Below are 22419 nucleotides of genomic sequence, written 5' to 3'. Positions count from 1 at the left end.
ACAAATTGAAAACGATTGCTTGATGCACCTCAGAAATTAAACATCATATTTTTTTTACGGTAAAAGCTCAATTATGACGACTGTTATAATTTTGTCCTAAATATTGACGATTGTGTAAATGCAGCATTTTTTCTCAATCAGAGATGAGTGTACATGTCATCTTATCACTCAATGGGCTACATTAACTGATCGAATCAAGCAACAACAACAAAAAAGTGCGTCCAGCCTATCTCATGATGTGTGAAGTGTCGGGTCGCGGTTTAGGTTCCCTCTAGATTTGGGTTAATGGTCGGAATCGGAAGAAAATGTGTTTTTAATAGGCTGTTGGGCTTCAATTCAGTTTGCAGGACAGTATGTGACGTCGACACTAAGGCGGCGATTGGCTGCACACGATAGGGATGGAGTGGGGAGTGGAGTTGGCTAAAATTAAGAGCAGTGCAAAGATTCAACAGTCCCAATGAAGACTTTGCCACTGGAGTGGAGACGCACAACGATTAGTCGGTTTTTAACAATGTGCTCAACGAGTCAAAAACGGAGAGTGTTTTAATTTTGTTTTGTAATAGACGAAGAGCATACTTGTTCAAAAATCAGTCGAAGTAGCTTCTTTTTTTCAGCGTGTTTGTGTGCAGCCTGCCAATAAAACCACAGAGCTCACTCCGCGAGCGGTTTGGACGTTCTACTTGTACTACTCTCACCATGGAGTACACCTCTTCCCCGAAGCCACAGCTCTCCTCCAGGGCAAACGCGTTCTCGATAGCCGCTATCATGTCAAGTGGAAAAACGAAGGACAAGGAAACCGATGAAAACACCATCAAGCCACTTGGTAAGCAGATCGCGCACAGTGCCTTACATATAATTCACATTTTCAATATAGCCTACAATCGATAGTTTCCTTTATTGGCTATATTGTTTGTTTGATTGTTTAAATAAATCTTGACTTCGATTATGCTATGGAGAAAAAAAGGGTTGTCTATAGGCCTACTTCTATAGCCATAATGTTCTATGGGCCTATGGGGAAATGACAGAGAACCTTCATTTAAGATGTCTCACATGACAATGTTTTTATAACCTTTCACAAAATGTTGGTCCAAAAATCAAGCAGTGCATAACCCCGTTCATAGACTGTAAGCAAACGTTTCAGTTCCTAGTTTTATTCGTCGTATGTACGCGATACGTATGGATTATACATCATTCAAGGAAATTCTTACTTGCAGGTTCCATCTCGACAATGCAACAACAATAAGAAATAATAAAATATACGAACATAAAGCACGAGCATAAAAAATATTAATGTATTTTACAGATGTTGGCCTACGCAAATATGTATTCAGTAGGCCTATGGTTCACTGAATAGGCTCTGAATTAACCGATTATTGTATCCAGAGTCAACAAAAAGTGTATGGGCTAATGAAACAGAGATATCAACATTATATCAGAATTTTCTATATCCAGACATTTCATGCTGCGTTGGCTGTAGAGTGGTGCTTGCTGATAATTGCAAACATGTTGCTGAAAATTTTATTCAATCAAGTTGACTTTTCAATTTATCCAAGAAAAAGGTACAATTGAACCTTTTCGTCAAATAAATATTAGCATTCAGTGAATTCATGGAGACATGGGTTAGTAGACTAGACCTGTATGCAATTACTGACAGAGAAATATAACACGGACATTGCTTATAGCCACATTGCTGTTAACTATATCATTGTGAGTAAAAAAATAAGTGTTTTGAATTTAACTGAATATCTTTCGAAATAGCGTGGCCATTTGTAGCCTACTGAAATAACCAATATGTTGTTTTTGTGATTCAGTTGCACTTTTGAAAATTTGTAGTAGGCTAATTTAATGTCGTTCAATTGAAAGCAAACAGAAAAAACATGAATCTTACTTTTAATGTATATTCTTGCATTTGTCAAATACCCCTCACATGTATTGATAATGTTTTTAATTTATTTGAATACAAATCATTGGAATGTATATATCTATAGGCTACTAGGCTAGTTGTGTTTAATTAATTTAAAGCTAAATAATAAGAACCAATTTATGACATTTTTTAAACATCTATGCCTATGAGTTTTTACATTGCTTTGAACATATATCAGGCTACGCATTGTAAAAATTCACACACACACACACACACACACACACACACACATATATATATATATATATATATATATATATATAGAGAGAGAGAGAGAGAGAGAGAGAGAGAGAGAGAGAGAGAGAGAGAGAGAGAGAGAGAGAGAGAGATATGTTTTAGCTGCAGTAAAAATAAACAAATGAAACCAGCATTTGAACATGGTGTTTTTTTCATCCATAGAACAATTCGTGGAGAAGTCCTCCTGTAACCAAGGTTTGGGAGAGCTGTCTTCTCTAGATGGGCTCGGAGATTTCAGCGGGAGCGCGCCTCCAGTGTGCACAGAGCCGCTGATCCCCACCACTCCCAGTGTTCCCAGCGAGGAGATGGCCAAAATCTCCTGCAGTTTAGAGACCAAAGAACTCTGGGACAAGTTCCATGATCTCGGCACCGAGATGATCATCACAAAATCCGGAAGGTAAACTTAAATTTCTCACTACAAAATATTATATTATCGAATCCTATATTATCGACAACCACGTAGGCCTATTGGCCTACTTTACTTTTTAAATGTGAATATTAAGCATTGGGTAATTGGATGTTCTGTTTTGTATTTTGCAGGCTCATTTAATATTTTTTTTCAGAGATATTCTGTTTATTTACATAGGTAAACTGTACGATAATTGCACCACAAATCATTGTAGCGCACCTCCCATGCGTGGAAATATTTATAGTCTAAGGGTAATTATGTAATCGATTTAAAACTCTAAATGTTGAGAAATAAAAACATTTGTATAAATATTAACATCATTTAGGCAAAATAATTTTCCTCGAAAAACGTAATGCTGTTCAAAATATATTGTAGGCAAATATTCTCCCTGCCATGGATATCTGTTAAAAAACATATATGCCTCACGCTAAAAACATGTTTAATCAAATAGCCTACAGATAAAGGAAACACATAAACCTCATACAAAACGGGAGCCATTGATAATATTTATGGACAAATTAATTCAGTGAAATATGACTCTCATCATCTTATATTTTACTTGGAGCCTAGGTTTGAGTAAATATTTACCTCTCAGCGAAAATGGTTGGCGTGGGTTTGTCTCGTCGTTGTGTTTACCGTCTCTCTTCCCCTCCAACAGAAGAATGTTCCCCACCATCCGTGTGTCCTTCTCCGGGGTGGACCCGGACGCCAAATACATCGTGCTGATGGACATTGTTCCGGTCGACAACAAACGCTACCGATACGCCTACCACAGGTCGTCCTGGCTCGTGGCGGGCAAGGCGGACCCTCCTCTGCCTGCAAGGTGGGTGACTTTTTTTTTTAACACTCGTCTTTCGGTACTGAGAGGCTTTTAATGCACGAGTCTTCATGTCAAAAGCATTCACAAAATGGTATGTGGTAGTAGCCAATGGCGCTAATTATTGGTATATGGATAGCAAATACACTATATGGCTTAGATAAATACATGTTGGAACTATTTTTTTTTTAAAAACTTGACCGACAAATGTCTGCATTGGAACACATCGACCTTTTTGATTTTGAATAGCATGATAATAGGGTTTTCTGTGTTTGCATAGACCTTTTCAATTGTAAAATGTATTTTAATATACATATTGTATTTATATTGCAGGTTATACGTGCACCCTGACTCTCCTTTCACTGGGGAACAGCTGCTCAAACAAATGGTGTCTTTCGAGAAAGTAAAGCTCACCAACAACGAACTGGACCAACATGGACACGTATGTTATTGATTTGTCATTGGTATTGAAACAGAGAAGCAGATTTATGTTATTTCTGACAGGAACTGAAACATGAAATCACTAGAAGGCTGTAAAGCCTAACCTGAGAAAACTCCCATACAGGCTATCCTCATTTTATAACTGATCAAGGACTTGTGGAGAGTTTCCCCGTTCAATATTGGATTAAAAAATATTATCTCAAAGTGTAAACAGTATTGACAAATGAAAATCATAATTTGGGGGATATTTCTAAAAGATGTACGAGAATTGTGTTTAGATAGGATTATAAGGGTTTAAATAAATAAACATACTTGCAGATGATTGATGAAAGAATTGCTCTGTAAACTTTCCATAAAATCTCGTGGAATTTTCTCATGGGATATCATTTTTTCCAAATCTCTTTCACATGTTATTGGGAAATGAAAGGTTCTTAACTGTAAATCACAGACGTGTTGGATTCAAAATCCACACGTTTCTTTGTTTCACCTGTGAATATCCAGTTATATTTTATCATTTACATTCATATTTTCTTTATATTGAAATCATGTTTTTTCGGTAAGGGAAATTAATAGGGCGTACATTTTAAGGAGAAGCAGAAACACGTGCTAAACTAAAGAACTCTCAGCCTATAGTGCAGAAATGATAACAATAATGGAATATGTGTCCCATGCAACACCATTCATTTACATTATTAACAGTATTAGGCAAACATCATACACTAATTAGCCTACACCATACCAAACCAACAGGTTGTGCGAAAAACGTCTCCTTGAATTTATGCACAAACACGTTTAATTTCGAGGGCATGTCCGTGGTATCCGATAGTTAAAAAGAGTAGGCCTAAAGGCGAGAGCATTGCGATATGATGGCAAAACCAGATATATATTTGCTAAACAATGTGAACGATGTCATGGGATTTTGATTTTCGTGACGCATGTAAAGACCGATAAAGCCGATTATATAGGATAAAACACACCATGTTTCCTGTTGATCTAAAACATATCTCTGGTTACCAATATGGAATTTAAGAGAGATTCGTGCACGCTTTTAACCGCACGAATAATTGGCATTCAAATAGAATAGTTTTCGAAAACCTTAACAGTGAATGTCGTTTTATAGGCTAGTCATTTGAAATTGCCCTGACACAAGACACAAATGTTATAGTGCACTTGGCAGCTTTTAACAGGCAGCGTTCAACAGCTCACTCTGTTTCATCATTCTCAGGAACAGGAATTCTGACTTGAGATAAGCCTGCATATTTCAAACAATAAATCGTTTTGTTCCCATTGCTTCCTATACATGCACAAGTTCAAGTTGAGATGTGTCAACTGTGCGAATTGTAGTTGAATGTTGATGAAGGCAGGCAGGAACTCCTAGTTCTTAGGACACCATGCCATACCACATCTCCTTTGCCCAGTATAGTCTCACATACAGTATACAGTATGAATCTAGATGTGAATCATAGGGATCTGAACCAGAGTATAGCAGACTAACTCCCCACAGCCACACAGTAACACAATATATCATTCTTGCTGAGCCACTGTATAGGCTATGGAGTCAGATAAAGGATAAATGCTCTTCATCAAATCAAATTGTACTTGTAATATGCTTCGTGAACAGCAGGTGTAGACTAACAGTGAAAAGCTTACCTATGGGTCCTTTTCCAACAATGCTGAGTTAAAAATAAAGATAACAAATATACAATAAAAATATAAATACTGTAAATACATGAATGGAGAATACTGTAAATACATGAATAACAATAATGCATACAAATAACATGGCTATATACAGGGAGTACCATTACCGATTTGATGTGCAAGGGTATGAGGTAATTGAGGTAGATATGTAGATATACAGTGCATTGGGAAAGTATTCAGACCCCATGACCTTTTTCACATTTTGTAAGGGTACAGCCTTATTCTACAATATATTAAATAGTGTGTGTCCCCCCCTTCATCAATCTACACACAATACCCCATAAAGACAAAGCAAAAACATTTTTATTTTATTTTAGGAAATGTATGGGAAAAAAGACAATATCACATTTACATAAGTATTCAGACCCTTTACTCAGCACTTTATTGAAGCACCTGGCAGCGATTACAGCCTCTGGTCTTCCTGGATATGACTCTACAAGCTTGGCACACCTGTATTTAGGGAGTTTCTCCCATTCTTCTCTGCAGATCCTCTCAAGCTCTGTCAGGTTGGATGGAGAGCGTCGCTGCACAGCTATTTTCAGGTCTCTCCAGAGATGTTCGATCGGGTTCAAGTCCGGGCTCTGGCTGGGTCACGCAAGGACATTCAGAGACTTGTCCCAAAGCCACTCCTGCGTTGTCTTGGCTGTGTGATTAGGGTCGTTGTGCTGTTGGAAGGTGAACCTTCGCCCCAGTCTGAGGTCCGGAGCGCTCTGGAGAAGGTTTGCTCCCCTCATCTTTCCCTCGATCCTGACTAGTCTCCCAGTCCCTGCCACTGAAAAACATCCCTGAAAAACATCCCCACAGCACCTTCACTGTAGGGATGATGCCAGGTTTCCTTCAGACATGACGCTTGGCATTCAGTCCAAAGTGTTAAATCTTGGTTTCCTAAGAACGGAGAATCTTGTTTCTCATGGTCTGAGAGTTATTTAGGTGCTTTTGGCAAACTCCAAGCAGGTGGTCATGTGCCTTTTACTGAGGAGTGGCTTCCGTCTGGCCCCTCTACAATTAAGGCGTGATTGGTGGAGTGCTGCAGAGACGGTTGTGATTCTGGAATGTTCTCCCATCTCCACAGAGGAACTCTGGAGCTCTGTCAGAGAGACCTTCGGGTTCTTGGTCACCTCCCTGACCTAGGTCCTTCTCCCCTAATTGCTCAGTTTGGCCAGGCAGCCAGCTCTAGGAAGAGTCTTGGTGGTTCCAAGCTTCTTCAATTTAAGAATGATGGAGGCCACTGTGTTCTTGGGGGCCTTTTATTTTTTTTACTGTAGTTAACTAGGCAAGTCAGTTAAGAACAAATTCTTCTTTACAATGACAGCCTAGGAACAGTGGATTAACTGCCTTGTTTAGGGGAAGAACAACAGATTTTTACCTTGTCAGCTCGGGGTTTCAATCTAGCAACCTTTCGGTTACTGGCCCAACGCTCTAACCATTAGGCTACCTGCCAACCTTCAACACTGCAGAATATTTTGGTACCCTTCCCCAGATCTGTGCCTCGACACAATCCTGTCTCTGAGCTCTACGGACAATTCCTTCGACCTCATGGCTTGGTTTTTGCTCTGACATGCACTGTCAACTGTGGGACCTTATATAGACAGGTGTGTGTGCCTTTCCAAATCATGCCCACTCAATTGAATTTACCACAGGTGGACTCCAATCAAGTTGTAGAAATATCTCAAGGATGATCAATGGAAACAGGATGCACCAGGATGCAACAGGAGCTCAATTTCAAGTCTCATAGCAAAGGGTCTCAAATCTTACATAAATAAGGTATTTCTGTTTTTTATTTGTTATTAATTTTCAAAAATGTCTAAAAACCTGTTGATCGCTTTACCATTATGGGGTATTGTGTGTAGATTGATGAGGGAAAAAATTGAATCAGACTGTAACATAACAAAATGTGGAAAAAGTGAAGGGCTCTGAATATTTTTTGAATGCACCGTAGGTAGGGGTAAAGTGACTAGCCAACAGGATAGATAATTAACTGAGCTGCAGCAGCAGTGTAGGTGGTGTTTAAGTTTGAGTGTGTGTGGTGTCAGTATGCATGTGTACACATGTTATGTGTGTGTGGGCATATGTAGTGTGTGTATGTGTGTGTTGGGGTGTCAGTGTGCATGTGTACACATGTTACGTGTGTGTGGGCATATGTAGTGTGTGTATGTGTGTTTTGGGGTGTCAGTGTAAGTATGTGTAAGTGTGTGGGTAGAGTCCCAGGCAGGTACTTCCTGTTTGTGTTTTTGCATGTAAGCAGGAGGATAGAGGTATGGTCTGATTTGCCAAAGGGAGGGCCTTGTAAGCATTTCTGTGTGTAGAATAAAGTTGATCTAAAGTTGTCACCTAAAGTTCCACAAGTAGCATGCTGGTAAAATTTTTAAATGGATTTCAGTTTCCCTGCTGTAAAATCACCGACCACGAGAAACTCTGCCTCTGAATGTGCATTTCTTATTTGATTATAACCATATGCAGCTTGTTGAGTGTTGTCTTAGTGCCAGCATCAGTTTGTGGTGGTAAATAGACAGCTACGAAAAATATAGATGAAAGTATGGTCTGCAACTTATCATGAGGTATTCTAACTCAGGAGAGCAAAAACTTGAGTCTTCCTTAACATTAGAGAACGCGCACCAGCTGTTGTTAATAAAGAGACACACCCTCCTCCCTTCTTCTTACCTGAGTCTGCCATCCGGTCTTGACGATGCATAGAAAAAACAGTGAGATGTATAGCCATGTCCTCGTTCAGCCACGACTCTGAGAAACGTAGGATATTACAGTTTTTCAGGTCCCGTTGATAGGCTAGTCTCAAACAGAGCTCATCCAGTTTCTTCTCCAGTGATTACATGTTTGCCAATAGAACAGATTGCAATGGCGATTTATTTGCTCGCCGACAGTCTCGTCAGGATGTCGGCTCTGCTGCCTCTCTTTTGCCGCCGCTTCCTCTTTTGAGTAGGAGTAGGGCCTGGTCCGTAGTAAGCAAAGTGTCCAGAGCTGCCGACTCGTAGAAGTAGACATTTCTGTCCAGGTCGAGATTAGTGATAGCTGTTCTGATGTCCAGAAGCTTTTTGTTGTCATAGAAAGTGATGTCGGAGACATTATGTACCAAAAAAGATATGATCAGCATAAAAAAAAACACTAAATAGCAGAATTGGTCAGGAACCCATAAGACGGCTGCTATCCACTGCAGCGCCATCTTCACAGAAGATCGAGATCAAGCAGAACAGCTAAGAGCGGAGGAAAATGTGTCTCAGACTGCATGCTGTTAACATGTTTATCTTTTCACACTCCTCTCTACTGCCACCCCAGTCATCCTCTCTCACTTGATCACCTTGCCTCGTCTATCACCATGCTCTCTCTTTCTACTTCCTGTCATCTCACTCCACATCTCACTCTCATTCACTATCTAACCCAGTGTTTTGCCTCCTCTGTGTCCCTATAGATCATACTAAACTCCATGCATAAGTACCAGCCCCGGGTCCACATCATCAAGAAGAAGGACCACACCGCCTCCCTTCTCAACCTCAAGTCAGAGGAGTTCCGCACCTTCGTTTTCACCGAGACTGTCTTTACCGCGGTCACAGCCTACCAGAACCAGCTGGTGAGCAGTAAATCACTACTCAACTGTTCTATACCAGGATCTTATTTATTAATGCACACAACTGAAAACCAAGACAAGCGTTTCGTATTTGACTACAGTTACTCCCACCTCCTTTCATCCGTATGGTGCCTAGTGAACGTGACCCAGGGGTCACCAGGGAGGACGTGCTCTGTTGCTGGATAGTGTTTATGGGTAGAGACAATATGTTGAATATAGGGGGTTGTGTGGCTGTTTTACAGACAACATGCATAGGGAGTGTGTTCAGTTCTGTCTAAAGCCAGTTCTGCCTAAAGCCAGTTCTGCCACCCAGGTCCTCCCTGACTCCCTTTGTGTGTTTAGTCTGGCTATCCCATGGAAAAAGATAGAGAGAGCGAGACAGACAGAAAGGGAGAGGGATAAGACTCTGAGACAGAGAGAAAAGAGAAAATAGCATCTAATCTGTTTGCGGGCCTCTTTCTTCCCAGATAACCAAGCTGAAGATCGACAGCAACCCGTTTGCGAAAGGCTTCCGAGACTCCTCCCGACTGACGGACATGGAGAGGTACAGGGAATTTTATGTCTTTGCCTGTTTGTTTATTTCTGTCCGGCGTGGATAAGATGAACAAAGGGAATAGAACTGGGAGAGAGTAGTCGCGTTAGGAGCTAGCTATGGAGCTATATACTCATTAGCAAGTGCACATGCTGGGTTGTTTATTTATTTCTGATCAATAGGAGTGTGTGTGTGTGTGTGTGTGTGTGTGTGTGTGTGTGTGTGTGTGTGTGTGTGTGTGTGTGTGCATGTGTGTGTGTGTGTGTGTGTGTGGGTACAGTTTTGCAAACGTGTGTATGTTACAGAGAAATTGAGAGAAAAAGGAGGAGAGAGGACATTGAATTTGTTTTACAACTAGACAGAGGAATGTGTTACTGTATATTGTTGGTTTTTATTTCAATGCCAGTAATTGTCTGAAATTGTTGTTTCTATAGATATCTTATGGTTATCTGAGTGACTTCCCCGGGTGCAATGCCAACCCACCCTACTATAAACTTCTGGCTAACACACACACACACACACACACACACACACACACACACACACACACACACACACACACACACACACACACACACACACACACACACACACACACACACACACACACAAATCCAAAGGATTTTATGACCTACAGCCAAACAAACACACTTTTTTTTTTAGATTGACCAATTCCAGCACTATTGCCAAAATCAGCTGATAAATCAGACCATCTCAGGCCATTTCCCAACCAAACAAGCAAAGTCAAAGACTGCCAAGAGACAGCCAGACAACCGACTCCCCCTTTCTGGCTTTCTCTTTTTGAGGACTGTGAATTAGATCTGATCAATTGATCTTCAGGGAGCTGCAGAAATCACATTAGTCTGGAGTCAGCCACTGCACTAAAACACAGTGTAATTTGATTGGCTGCTGTGACTGATTGAAACCAGCCCCCTGCGTCGTGGCCTACTGTGGCCTCTGTGCCGGACAGGCCAGAGCTGATAAAAACACACACATTTGTACTGCACCGCTGACAGATATTGCACTTTCCTAACCTAATTGGGGAGCTAATGTGGACGCATGGCTCTTGTGATGCAGACCACTCCTGTCCAACCGACCCTCCTCCTCCACCACCACCATATCTGTCCCTCTCTGTGTCACTGAGACGCTGTCTGACAAGACTCACAGGAACTAATGCACTTTCTGTTAGAGTACACACACTAGGACTAAGACACACACACTGCTTTAATTATGTACTTTGATACTTAGAAAATAAGGATATTTGCTTTTATGCTCCAAAGAGGTATCACAACTATTGAAAAATGTTGTTGTGTATTCTGGGCTTTTCTATCTTTATCTACATTATGTGTGATTTTGTTGCACTGGCATTTTATAGACCGTACATTTTCCTTTCTAACTATACTGTTAAGGGCTTGTTATTTTTACATACAGTACCTAATGTGTACAGATATATTGACTGTGTGTACGGATATATTGACTGTGTGTACGGATATATTGACTGTGTGCAGATATATTGACTGTGTGCACAGATATATATTAACTGTGTGTACAGATATATTGACTGTGTGCAGATATATTGACTGTGTCCAGATATATTGTGTGTGCTGATATGTTGTGTATCTATTGTCTACATACTGTACATTCAGTATTGTCTGTCACCAGTGTAACTATAAAAGATATAATTTGGGTTATAGGTTACTGCAAAGACATGATATATCTTGGTGAGTTGTTTTGGGGTATTGGTGTGAATGCAGATACAGTATATATTGGACTGAATGTACATTTTATATTAGAATAAGATATTTTCATATTTTGGTGTGAATGTATCAATATGTTTAAGTGTGAACATAGAGATATATTTTGGGCCTTTCTCTTTGGTTTTTGCTGCAGGGAAAGTGTTGAGAGTTTGATCCACAAGCACTCATACGCACGGTCGCCAATACGCACCTACGCAGGTGAGGAGGAGACACTGGGGGATGACAGCCACGCCGCACATAGGGGTAAGAGAGTTGGTCACACACTGATGATGGCATCACACACGTTTCACAAGATGCACATCATGCTAATGAGCCAAATGAGGGTCGTTAAGTGGCACTACTACCACATTATTTGACCAAATAATTCAAACAACCGTCATTCACATAAATGGAGCACTAGAATGTCGCTGAGTCAATGTAGTGCAACATCAATGACCGTATTATAGTAAGAGGTATCTAACAGTGTTTCTCCATCTCACTCGAAGGTTCTGCATTCACCGCCTCTGACAACCTCTCCCTGAGCTCCTGGGTCACCGCCACCTCTGGTTTCTCAGGCTTCCAGCACCCCCAGTCCCTCTCTGCCATGGGCTCCAGCAGCTCCTCCCTGGCCACCCCCTTACCCCACCCCATCCAGGGCTCCCTGCCCCCTTACAGCCGGCTGGGCATGCCCCTGACACACTCGACCCTGGCGGGCACCATGCAGGGCGGTGGGCCCTCCTTCCCCTCCTTCCATATGCCCCGCTACCACCACTACTTCCAGCAGGGCCCCTACGCTGCCATCCAGGGACTGCGCCACTCCTCCACCGTCATGACCCCCTTTGTATGACTCCCTCTGGGGTGACTGCCTGGCCGAGTAGCCCCTCATCAGCTACAACTAAGCTTATAGACACACTTCCACACACAAGTAGATAGACTCACCGATTTGTCCGCCTCAGCATCATCACCCATCGTCACCACCGTGTCCTTGTAAATAATAAGCCCTCTGGCCGAGGCGACTGACTGGACGACCTGGAGAGGCTGCCTGGCTGCTGTCCTGCATGCTGACAGCTGAACCGGAGAGGAAACAGACTCCTACGGGACCTGGTGGAACAGACACAGAGACCCACAGACTGATATGAACACCAGATATGAACACTTATGACCTGCATATGAATATTTACGACCCAGATATGAAAACTGATGATCCAGGTATAAAAGAAAAATCCACAACAAAGATGCTGAGGACTGATGACCATGCACAGTGATGTGTTGTGGGAAATAGGTAATGGTCTGCTTGTGATGACTGTCGTTTGCCCCTGCCCTCCAACGGTTGGTTACAATGTTCATTTTGCACCCACTCTCCAGAAAAGCATGGACAGGAGAACCAGTGAACTGTCTGGTTTATGAACATTAAAACCAGAGGGTGTGGTAATTGTTAGTTCTCTCACAGCTTCTGAGGACAATGAAGAATATGGGACTCCAAAAGTTTACGGGAGTGCACAACTTCCAATCCTGGGCACCGCTTGTGGCCACGGAGGAGAACTATCTTCACTCCAGCTGCTGGGTCATGGAGGAATGGCAGCCATTTTAGACTGAGTCAAAGGATTCCCCCTGCTTGCTGACCAAAACTCACAGGGAGGGTAGAGGCTACATCTCTCCTCTCCTGCTTGACCTCAAACTCTGTTAAGCTTCCTCTGCAGGCAGAATCCTATAGCCTCCTCCAGTCAGGTTGGCTGTTGCCATGGTAGTCAGATTTGTGCGCATAGATGCCCTAGAGACAGAGAGAAACCAATTGTTTATTTCCCATCTAAAAAGCCAGCCATGTGTACTGTGAAGAAGTTACAATGGAAGATGATCACGTTTGATAGCAGTACATAAAGATGCACACACACACACACACACACACACACACACACACACACACACACACACACACACACACACACACACACACACACACACACACACACACACACACACACACACACACACACACACTACACACACTACACAAACACACAGGACACAAACTATAAGATGAATGTCATAGAGTGCCATATCATAGGAAGCATGCTGTTTGCAAAAGATAACACAGAAAACATTTGTTTAAAAAAGTCCTCACCCCAACCAGGTCTCAAACTACTTTTTCAGTTTTCTATGTCATCCAAAAAGCTTATATTCACCTCATAATGTTTGTGTGTACTACATACAATGAGTAAAACATGTACATGTATTTGATTTGTGTGGTCAATGGAAAGTGATGTTTGTTCATGTCTCACATGTGGATGGGCCCTAGAAGACCTTTGGAGGACCTCTCTAGCGAAGTCCCAGAGCGCTAAAATTACGCTACGTCGTAACGTATCCCCAACACCAGCGGATTGTCTTCTCTAACCAATCAATCGCAAATCAGTAATGTATAAATGAAGTACCAAGAGGAAGAGAAAACCAGCAAACTCTGCTGCCCTGAAAGGCAAAGATGGACTTTCTCTTGTTGTATTGGCCTGAAGCTTGATTCACCACCTAACCAATACCTAATCTCTGGCGCCACACTATAGCCTGATTACTGTAGCCTGATTACTGTAGTCTGATTACTGTAGCCTGATTACTGAAGCCTGATACTGTAGCCTGATTACTGAAGCCTGATTACTGTAGTCTGATTACTGTAGCCTGATTACTGAAGCCTGATTGCTGTAGTCTGATTACTGTAGCCTGATTACTGTAGCCTGATTACTGTAGTCTGATTACTGTAGCCTGATTACTGTAGCCTGATTACTGTAGCTTGATTACTGTAGTCTGATTACTGAAGCCTGATTACTGAAGCCTGATTACTGAAGCCTGATTACTGTAGTCTGATTACTGTAGCCTGATTACTGTAGCCTGATTACTGCAGTCTGATTACTGTAGCCTGATTACTGAAGCCTGATTACTGTAGCCTGATTACTAAAACCTGATTACTGTAGCCTGATTACTGTAGCCTGATTACTGTAGCCTGATCTATGTCTGCCTCAGGCTGTGTCGACACTACAGCACTCTGGGAGAAAGTCCACACCTGTAAATAATGACTCAGTGTTGCCTCCCCTTAGAGGAGGGTGGTCGTCACACCATTGGCGATTTATCAGCTAGCCCCTTCTAACCAAAATGACACAGAAGCTAAGCTAGTGACACAAAACATACAGTGTATGCATCGGGTCCTTTGTAGTGCCACTCCTCTCAAAAAAAGAATAATTGCAGATGGATTCATCCACTCGATGATGTCTCATACAGTTTCTTACCACCGTAACACCGATGTTATTGTAAAATGCCGTTCCTATTTTGTCAAGAAAATTACAACTAAGGCAACTTCGTAAACCTCTAATTCACAGCTAAGACATCCTGACAATTATTTTTAGTATGAAGATCTCTCTTTTTGGGGCAAAATGGGACAAACTTGGATGGAAGTGAAGGTCTAATACAGTATTTCATTGTTGGTTTTGTTTTCAATGCTGAGTCTCTCAATTTCGTTATACTGAACAAACCAATCACATGGAGCCAAAAAACACACATAAATTAGGCTACAATTAACACAATATTATTGTGGGCACTAACTCTGCATTTAGCTTACATTACTGTTGACACTTACTCACCACTTGCATACCATGTGTCCACAAGCAGTCAGCAGGTTTGAAGTTGGAATCAGTTTTGCAGGATGTTTTTAGTTGAAAACGTGTTGTAGGACAACTCTCAGTAGACAACTCTCAGTAGCCTACACAATGCATGGATTTGGAGGCTTTATCAAGGTGCTATCAGAGATGATGATTGCCAGTGAGAGCACTAACTCTAAGGCGTTCAGTTGAAAGAGGCAAGTGTTTTCAATGTTAAACAATTTGCGCATAAGAACTCTAACAAAGGTCTTCAACTGGTGTTCTCTTCAATCTATAGCCTACATCTGGACTTCACTCCCCATCTATGAATATGTCCTTGTGTAGGCAGTCTGCCAATCTCACCAAGTCTTGGTAGAAGGGGGGGATTGTAACTTTCAACTTTCCATTTTGAACAATGTGTACGCACACTCAAAGTATGCCATGGGAAATATATCTGCAAGGATTTTGTCATGTTTTTGTTGTGTTTTTATTATTACTTTAAGTGTAATCTAAATATACAGGATGACATCTAACAAGATTTGTTTTGTTGATTTTCTAAGTGCAATATATTTATTTCTGCTCTGAAAATGATCATGTGTAATGTACTATCTGACGCTTCAAAATATATGTTATTTGTAAACCATAAGAAATATATATACATCACCCCAAAATGTCTCAAAGTGTTATTTATTTTTATGCAATGAATCGCACATCATGTATAAACTGAAGTGTTAGTGTTTCCATCGCTTTCCATCAGGACCATAACTAGAGTTGTACAGAACTGTAACAGCTAATAAGATCAATCTTTATGTGAAATGCATTTAAAGACATGCTCCAGAACATTGGGGACTAGGAAGTATTTTTTAAACCTCCCGCTTTGGGTTGGATGTGTCAATGTGTAGTTCATACATGCATAATCTAAGAGCAGAACTACCATCTTACCTCCATTAGCCATGAAATCCCTAGTTTCAAAGCGACTGTTTTATGGTAGCTTTACGCCGCCTTTTTCCCTATATTTTCCCCCCATGTGGGCCATCGCCATTTGAATGATAGCTAGCAAGATGCACACACAGCAGAGTGAGAGAACAATGACGTGGTGCACATATCTGCACATACAATATGTGACATGATACGCAATTTTCGGGGACCACTTTTGGCTCGTGAGTGATACTTTCAGAACTACTGGCAAAAGAATATTCAAAAGTACCGGAGAATCTCTTTAAATATCTCAATACACTAGACAGTAACACATGCCCTTGACTTACTTGACTCATTCTTTTCAGCTACTAGTAAAGCAAAGGACCTCAACAGTACATCTCCAGCGAACTTTGCCGTTCTCTGTGTCCTCTTTGGGCGCCCAACGTTTCACCTAGCACTATAAACAATAACAGACAAAGTTACACCTAGCACTATAAACAATAACAGACAAAGTTACACCTAGCACTATAAACAATAACAGACAAAGTTACACTTAGCACTATAAACAATAACAGACAAAGTTACACTTAGCACTATAAACAATAACAGACAAAGTTACACTTAGCACTATAAACAATAACAGACAAAGTTACACCTAGCACTATAAACAATAACAGACAAAGTTACACTTAGCACTATAAACAATAACAGACAAAGTTACACCTAGCACTATAAACAATAACAGACAAAGTTACACCTAGCACTATAAACAATAACAGACAAAGTTACACCTAGCACTATAAACAATAACAGACAAAGTTACACTTAGCACTATAAACAATAACAGACAAAGTTACACTTAGCACTATAAACAATAACAGACAAAGTTACACCTAGCACTATAAACAATAACAGACAAAGTTACACTTAGCACTATAAACAATAACAGACAAAGTTACACCTAGCACTATAAACAATAACAGACAAAGTTACACCGTGCACAATAAAGAATAACAGAAGAGAGTCAAACAACGCTTAAAAAAAATGATTGTCAACAAGTTACGGTTCATTCACAAATCATTTAAGTATCTTCTATTTGGAAAGTCAACATTATTTACTTCAGTGTCCTCTGACTAGAATGTAACACGGGACTATGCACGGGTGTGTTACATTTGAAGAATGTTCAGTGTTTCTTTGAGCTGCCCTCTTGAGAATGAAGAAATTGTAGATTGTCAACTTTAGGATGAAAGGTCAAATCACCCCATAACATAATCATAACTCAATCCTTCACGTCTAAATATACATGTATCCATCCTCTCTTGTTGACACAAAGCCCATCTCTACTGGCTGAGACTGTTGGGGTAAGAGGAGGGAAATCCTAGAGCACCCCACAGTGGCTGATAGAAAGACATGTTTTACTGACTCAAAAGCAGTCAGCTAGGCTACTGATGAGACGGACATGTAACATTATCTCCAACAACACACATTGGAACACACTGGCTAGTGTCCAAGTGTAAATGGAAACACATCAAACATTTATTTTTATACCTTTATTTAACTAAGCAAGTCAGTTAAGAACAAATTCTTATTTTCAATGACAGCCTAGGAACAGCAGACAGTGGCCTGTTCAGGGGCAAATTGACAGATTTGTACCTTGTCAGCTCTGGGATTTGAACTTGCAACCTTCAGGTTACTAGTCCACCACTCTAACCACTAGGCTACCCTGCCGCCCCAGGTGTCTCTCTCATCTGAAATGTGGGCACCATTCTTCTGGCACTACTTTCTGTCACTAAACACATTAGCATGCACCCCATTAGTGCCTCTGCTAACTCTACAAAACGCACCAAGACTCACTCTGGGCCCTCACTGAGCCCCCTCTCCAACCAATCAAACAAACAAGCAAAGCGTCAGTATAGAGACAAAGTAGCAATTCAAGTTACAATTCAATGGCTCAAACACGAGACGTATGTGGCAGGGTCTACAGTCAATCAAAGATTACAAAAAGAAAACCAGCCCCATCGCGGACATCGACGTCTTGCTCCCAGACAAATTAAATAACTTCTTTGCTCGCTTTGAGGACAATGCAGTGCCACTGACACGGCCCACAACCAAAGCCTGTGGGCTCTCCTTCTCCGTGGCCAACCTGAGTAAAACATTTATACATGTTAACCCTTGCAAGGCTGCCGGCCCAGACGGCATCCCCAGCCGCGTCCTCAGAGCAGGCGCAGACCAGCTGGCTGGTGTGTTTACGGACATATTCAATCAATCCCTATTCCAGTCTGCTGTCCCCACATGCGTCAAGATGGCCACTATTGTTCCTGTTCCCAAGAAAGCTAAGGTAACTGAACTAAATTACTATTGCCCCATTGCACTCACTTCTGTCATCATGAAGTGCTTTGAGAGACTAGTCAAGGATCATATCCCCTCCACCCTACCTGATACCCTAGACCCACTCCAATTTGCTTACCGCCCCAATAGGTCCACTGATGATGCAATCGCCATCACACTGCACACTGCCCTATCCCATCTGGACAAGAGGAATACCTATGTAAAAATGCTGTTCATAGGGCCTCCCGGGTGGCGCAATGGTTGTCCAAATGTGATTTTATTGATTTTATTTTAACCCTCGCTGTTTGTATCACTCTTAAAGTTAACACACCAAACATTTACCACCCTGATCGTTAATATATATATATACAGTACCAGTCAAAAGTTTGGACACACCTACTCATTCAAGGGTTTTTCTTTATTTTTACTATTTTCTACATTGTAGAATAATATTGAAGACATCAAAACTATGAAACAACACATATGGAATCATGTAGTAACCAAAAAAGTGTTAAACAAATCAAAATATATTTTATATTTGAGCTTCTTCAAAGTAGCCACCCTTTTGCTTTGATGACAGCTTTGCACACTATTGGCATTCTCTCAACCAGCTTCACCTGGAATTCTTTTCCAACATTATCAAAGGAATTCCCACATATGCTGATCACTTGTTGGCTGCTTTTCTTTCACTCTGCATCCCAAACCATGTCAATTGGGTTGAGGTCGGGGGATTGTGGAGGCCAGGTCATTCTTGGTCAAATAGCCCTTAACTAGTCTGGAATGATGTTGGGTCATTGTCCTGCTGAAAAACAAATGATAGTCCCACTAAGCTGCAGAATGCTGTGGTAGCCATGCTGGTTAAGTGTACCTGAATTCTAAATAAACGACTGACAGTATCACCAGCAAAGCACCATCACACCTCCTCCTCCATGCTTCACGGTGGAAACCACACATGCGGAGATCATCCGTTCACCTACTCTGCGTCTCACAAAGACACAGAGGTTGGAACCAAAAATCTCAAATTTGGACTGATTAGACCAAAGGACAGATTTCCATCGGTCTAATGTCCATTGCTCGTGTTTCTTGGCCCAAGCAAGTCTCTTCTTATTATTGGTGTCCTTTAGTAGTGGTTTCTTTGCAGCAATTCGACCATGAAGGCCTGACTCACACAGTCTCCTCTGAACAGTTGATGTTGAGATGTGTCTTGTTACTTGAACTCCTTGAAGCATTTATTTATTTATTTGGGCTGCAATCTGAGGCTGGTAACTCTAATGAACTTATCCTCTGCAGCAGAGGTAACTCTGGGTCTTCCTTTCCTGTGGCGGTCCTGGCGGTCCTGTTTAACTCTTTTTTTGTTTTACTACATGGTTCCATGTGTGTTATTTCATAGTTTTTATGTCTTCACTATTATTCTACAATGTAGAAAACAGTAAAAAAATAAAGAAAAACATTGAATGAGTAGGTGTGTCCAACATTTTGACTGGTATTGTATATCTTTATCTTCCACCCCATAAATATACTAAACATGCACTGACAACCCATCTGTCTCCTTCTGAACACACAACACATCCCCTGCCTCTCTCTCGCTCCAGCGCCATAACCATCAGCGCAGAAACAGACAAAACGAGGGATCGATCTCAGGACGTTAGTCACCGTTTCACCAGGAGGAAGGGGCCCACATCTACCCCTGATAAGAATCAGTTACATCCTTTGGAAATAAATAAATAAACAAATAAATAGCATCCAGTACGACGCTGATTGGATTAAAGGGATAGGGGAAGGGCAGGCGAACCACCGTGAGGTATGGACAAACAAATTGGAAGGAGCACTTGGGCCGGAGAGTCCATTTTAGGGCATCACGGTATAATTTACACACGGAGGAGCGCGAGACGAATCTAATGTCATTTCCATCAATTTAGCTTTTCCCCTTTTTTTCTCTGTTCTTTTAGTGGTCGGTCGTTTAAAGCGTCTGGGATGGAGGACAGGCCTGCATACATTTTGGGAGACAGACTGTTCAACGCACTGAGAGGCTGTGGTTTATGGTGTGATGACCTGTAGTTTATCTAACAGCTAAAGGTAGAGTCTAGCTACATATAACATGTTAGGCCCATATCTGCAGGAACAAGGTCTGGCCATGTCCAAATCGTGTGCAAGACTCATTTCCTTGTCATATTTTCTCGGTGAGCACTGATTTGAAAGAAGCATAAATTGAAGAAAAATAGACATCAACCTTCCTACCTTTTTGTGCTCGATTTCATAACATCTGTTCAAAGTCACAGGTTCTAGGCCCATTTATAAATACATTCTTGCAGTGACATAACTTTACACAATATACTTTTAAATGTTGTCAGACTTGAATAAACACTGATCAACATAAACAAATAGACCTTATCAGCAAACTCTCAACCACACCTGAAACACTTCCTCAAAACAGCATGATCAGAAAATGGTTGTTGACCAATAATACACAGGACCTTCAGGACAAAAGCGCTCACCTCTGCAGGTCTAAGGGGTGCTTGTATATGTTTCAGATGTTCGCCACTAATTAGGGTCCCTTGGGAAACACGTCGGTTCCTAACCTGTCACAGTATAGTAAGTTGATCGTTTCACTCAGGGTTTAAATCAGTTTAGGTCAGGGCTCTCCAGCCCTGTTCCTGGAGAGCTACCGTCCTGTACGTTTTCACTCCAACTGGGGTAAAAACCTACAGGAGGGTAGCGCTCCAGGAGACCCCTGGTTTAGGTTTTAAATTTTTGTTGGTAAAACAACTTTCCAAAAGCTTAATCTCTGTGGCCATTTTGACACAAAATCAATTCAACATTGTTAAATCTACAATGTATGTCACATATTATCTATTCAATAGTTATGGTCTCCTATTCTTAGGTTGTGGAACTTACTTTCTCCATCAATTAAATGTTGGTTCCAAAATGCCAGATTCGTCTTTCTCACTTTATGGCAGGTATACAAATCACCCACAGATTCTCCAGACAACAAGGTGTGATAGGAGAGAAATAGAGAGGAGCACTGCATAACAAGAGTTATAATGATGATGAAATGTCATACAAGACCCCAAACACCCTGTTTAAAATCTCCCCTCCTACTAAGGATAGCCCAACCTTGGGTGGAGGGAGGGACAGTAACTCGATTTGATCAGTCGCTTAGGGGGGCATGTAAGGAAATGAAAGGCCCGTCAAGCCGCTGTCATGCATAATTAATTGTGCTTCTACAATGAACTACACAAAATCCATCCTCATTTGATTAGAGGGTTTTGGAGGACCCCGAAGTGCATTGCTGTCTATGCCATTTCCCACTCACCTCCCTATCTGTGTCCAGGGGAGGGATAAGGATGGAATAAGGGTGTGTGTGTGTGTGTGTGTGTGTGTGTGTGTGTGTGTGTGTGTGTGTTCAGTGGAGGACCATCCTCCTCAGTGAATTTCATACAAATAAAAATAGTGAAACATTCAAATATCACGTCACCAAAGAATGAATTAAAACACACTGTTTTGCAATGAAGGTCTACAGTAGCCTCAACAGCACTCTCTGGGGTAGCACCAGGTGTTGCCAGAGGACAGCTAGTTTCCATCCTCCTCTGGGTACATTGACTTCCAATAAAAATCTACGAGGCACATGGTTCTCACCCCATCCATAGACTTACACAGTAATTATGACAACTTCCGGAGAACGTCCTCCAAGTTATCAGAGCTCTTGCAGCATGAACTGACATGTTATCCACCCAATCAAAGGATCAGGGATTGAATCTAGTACTGAAAGCATAAGCTACAGCTAGCTAGCACTGCAGTGCATAAAATGTGGTGAGTAGTTGACTCAAAGAGAGGGAAAGACAATAGTTGAACAGTTTCGAACAAATACATTTCTTAAAAAATGAAGGAAATGCAAGGGAGAGAGAGAGAGAGAGCTAGCTATATTTAGTTATATATTTTTTTCACTTTCACTTTCACTTACTTAGCTAGTTTAACCTACTCAAACAACCGGCTCAAACAGAGCTCCCTCTATGTTAGCTAGCTGGCTATGGCTATCCAACATTGGAACTCTTCCAAGTCGAGGTAAGCTTTTGGTTTTATAAATGTATTGCCACCGGAGCCTGCCAGTGTAACTGCTGAACTGCTTGCTGTACACCTGTACTGCCTGATTGTGGCAGGTTTACTAACGCGTTAGTT

The 22419-nt window shown here is 41.4% G+C and overlaps 1 protein-coding gene across 2 annotated transcripts; it reads left to right on the top strand.

Annotated features, from left to right (window-relative positions):
* The first annotated feature begins 436 nt into the window (after nucleotides 1-436).
* On the top strand, nucleotides 437-13361 carry LOC139380519 (T-box transcription factor TBX20-like). Of its 2 annotated transcripts, XM_071123250.1 has the most exons (9): nucleotides 437-823; nucleotides 2324-2558; nucleotides 3229-3393; nucleotides 3721-3829; nucleotides 8954-9112; nucleotides 9577-9653; nucleotides 11336-11362; nucleotides 11532-11641; nucleotides 11884-13361. In XM_071123250.1, exons 1-9 carry the CDS (start codon nucleotides 697-699, stop codon nucleotides 12222-12224), a joined length of 1350 nt encoding a protein of 449 aa, XP_070979351.1. In that variant the 5' UTR covers nucleotides 437-696; the 3' UTR covers nucleotides 12225-13361. The 2 variants fall into 2 exon arrangements, with proteins under 2 accessions (XP_070979351.1, XP_070979359.1); XM_071123258.1 differs by lacking the exon at nucleotides 11336-11362 and having other exon boundaries at nucleotides 443-823.
* Nucleotides 13362-22419: the final 9058 nt, after the last annotated feature.

This window comes from Oncorhynchus clarkii, chromosome 2, assembly GCF_045791955.1.
Source record: "Oncorhynchus clarkii lewisi isolate Uvic-CL-2024 chromosome 2, UVic_Ocla_1.0, whole genome shotgun sequence".
Lineage (NCBI taxonomy): Eukaryota > Metazoa > Chordata > Actinopteri > Salmoniformes > Salmonidae > Oncorhynchus > Oncorhynchus clarkii.
The sequence above is the reverse complement of the archived record's forward strand: the minus strand, read 5'-3'. Positions and strand labels throughout refer to the sequence as shown.

What these genes read in the sequence shown, in the direction of transcription:
- LOC139380519 (XM_071123250.1), top strand. Translation starts at nt 697, where the DNA reads ATGGAGTACACCTCTTCCCCGAAGCCACAGCTCTCCTCCAGGGCAAAC. An exon ending in AAACACCATCAAGCCACTTG is followed by an intron (nt 824 to 2,323) that starts GTAAGCAGATCG and finishes TTTCATCCATAG; the next exon opens with AACAATTCGTGGAGAAGTCC. An exon ending in CGACTGACGGACATGGAGAG is followed by an intron (nt 9,654 to 11,335) that starts GTACAGGGAATT and finishes TTTGGGTTATAG; the next exon opens with GTTACTGCAAAGACATGATA.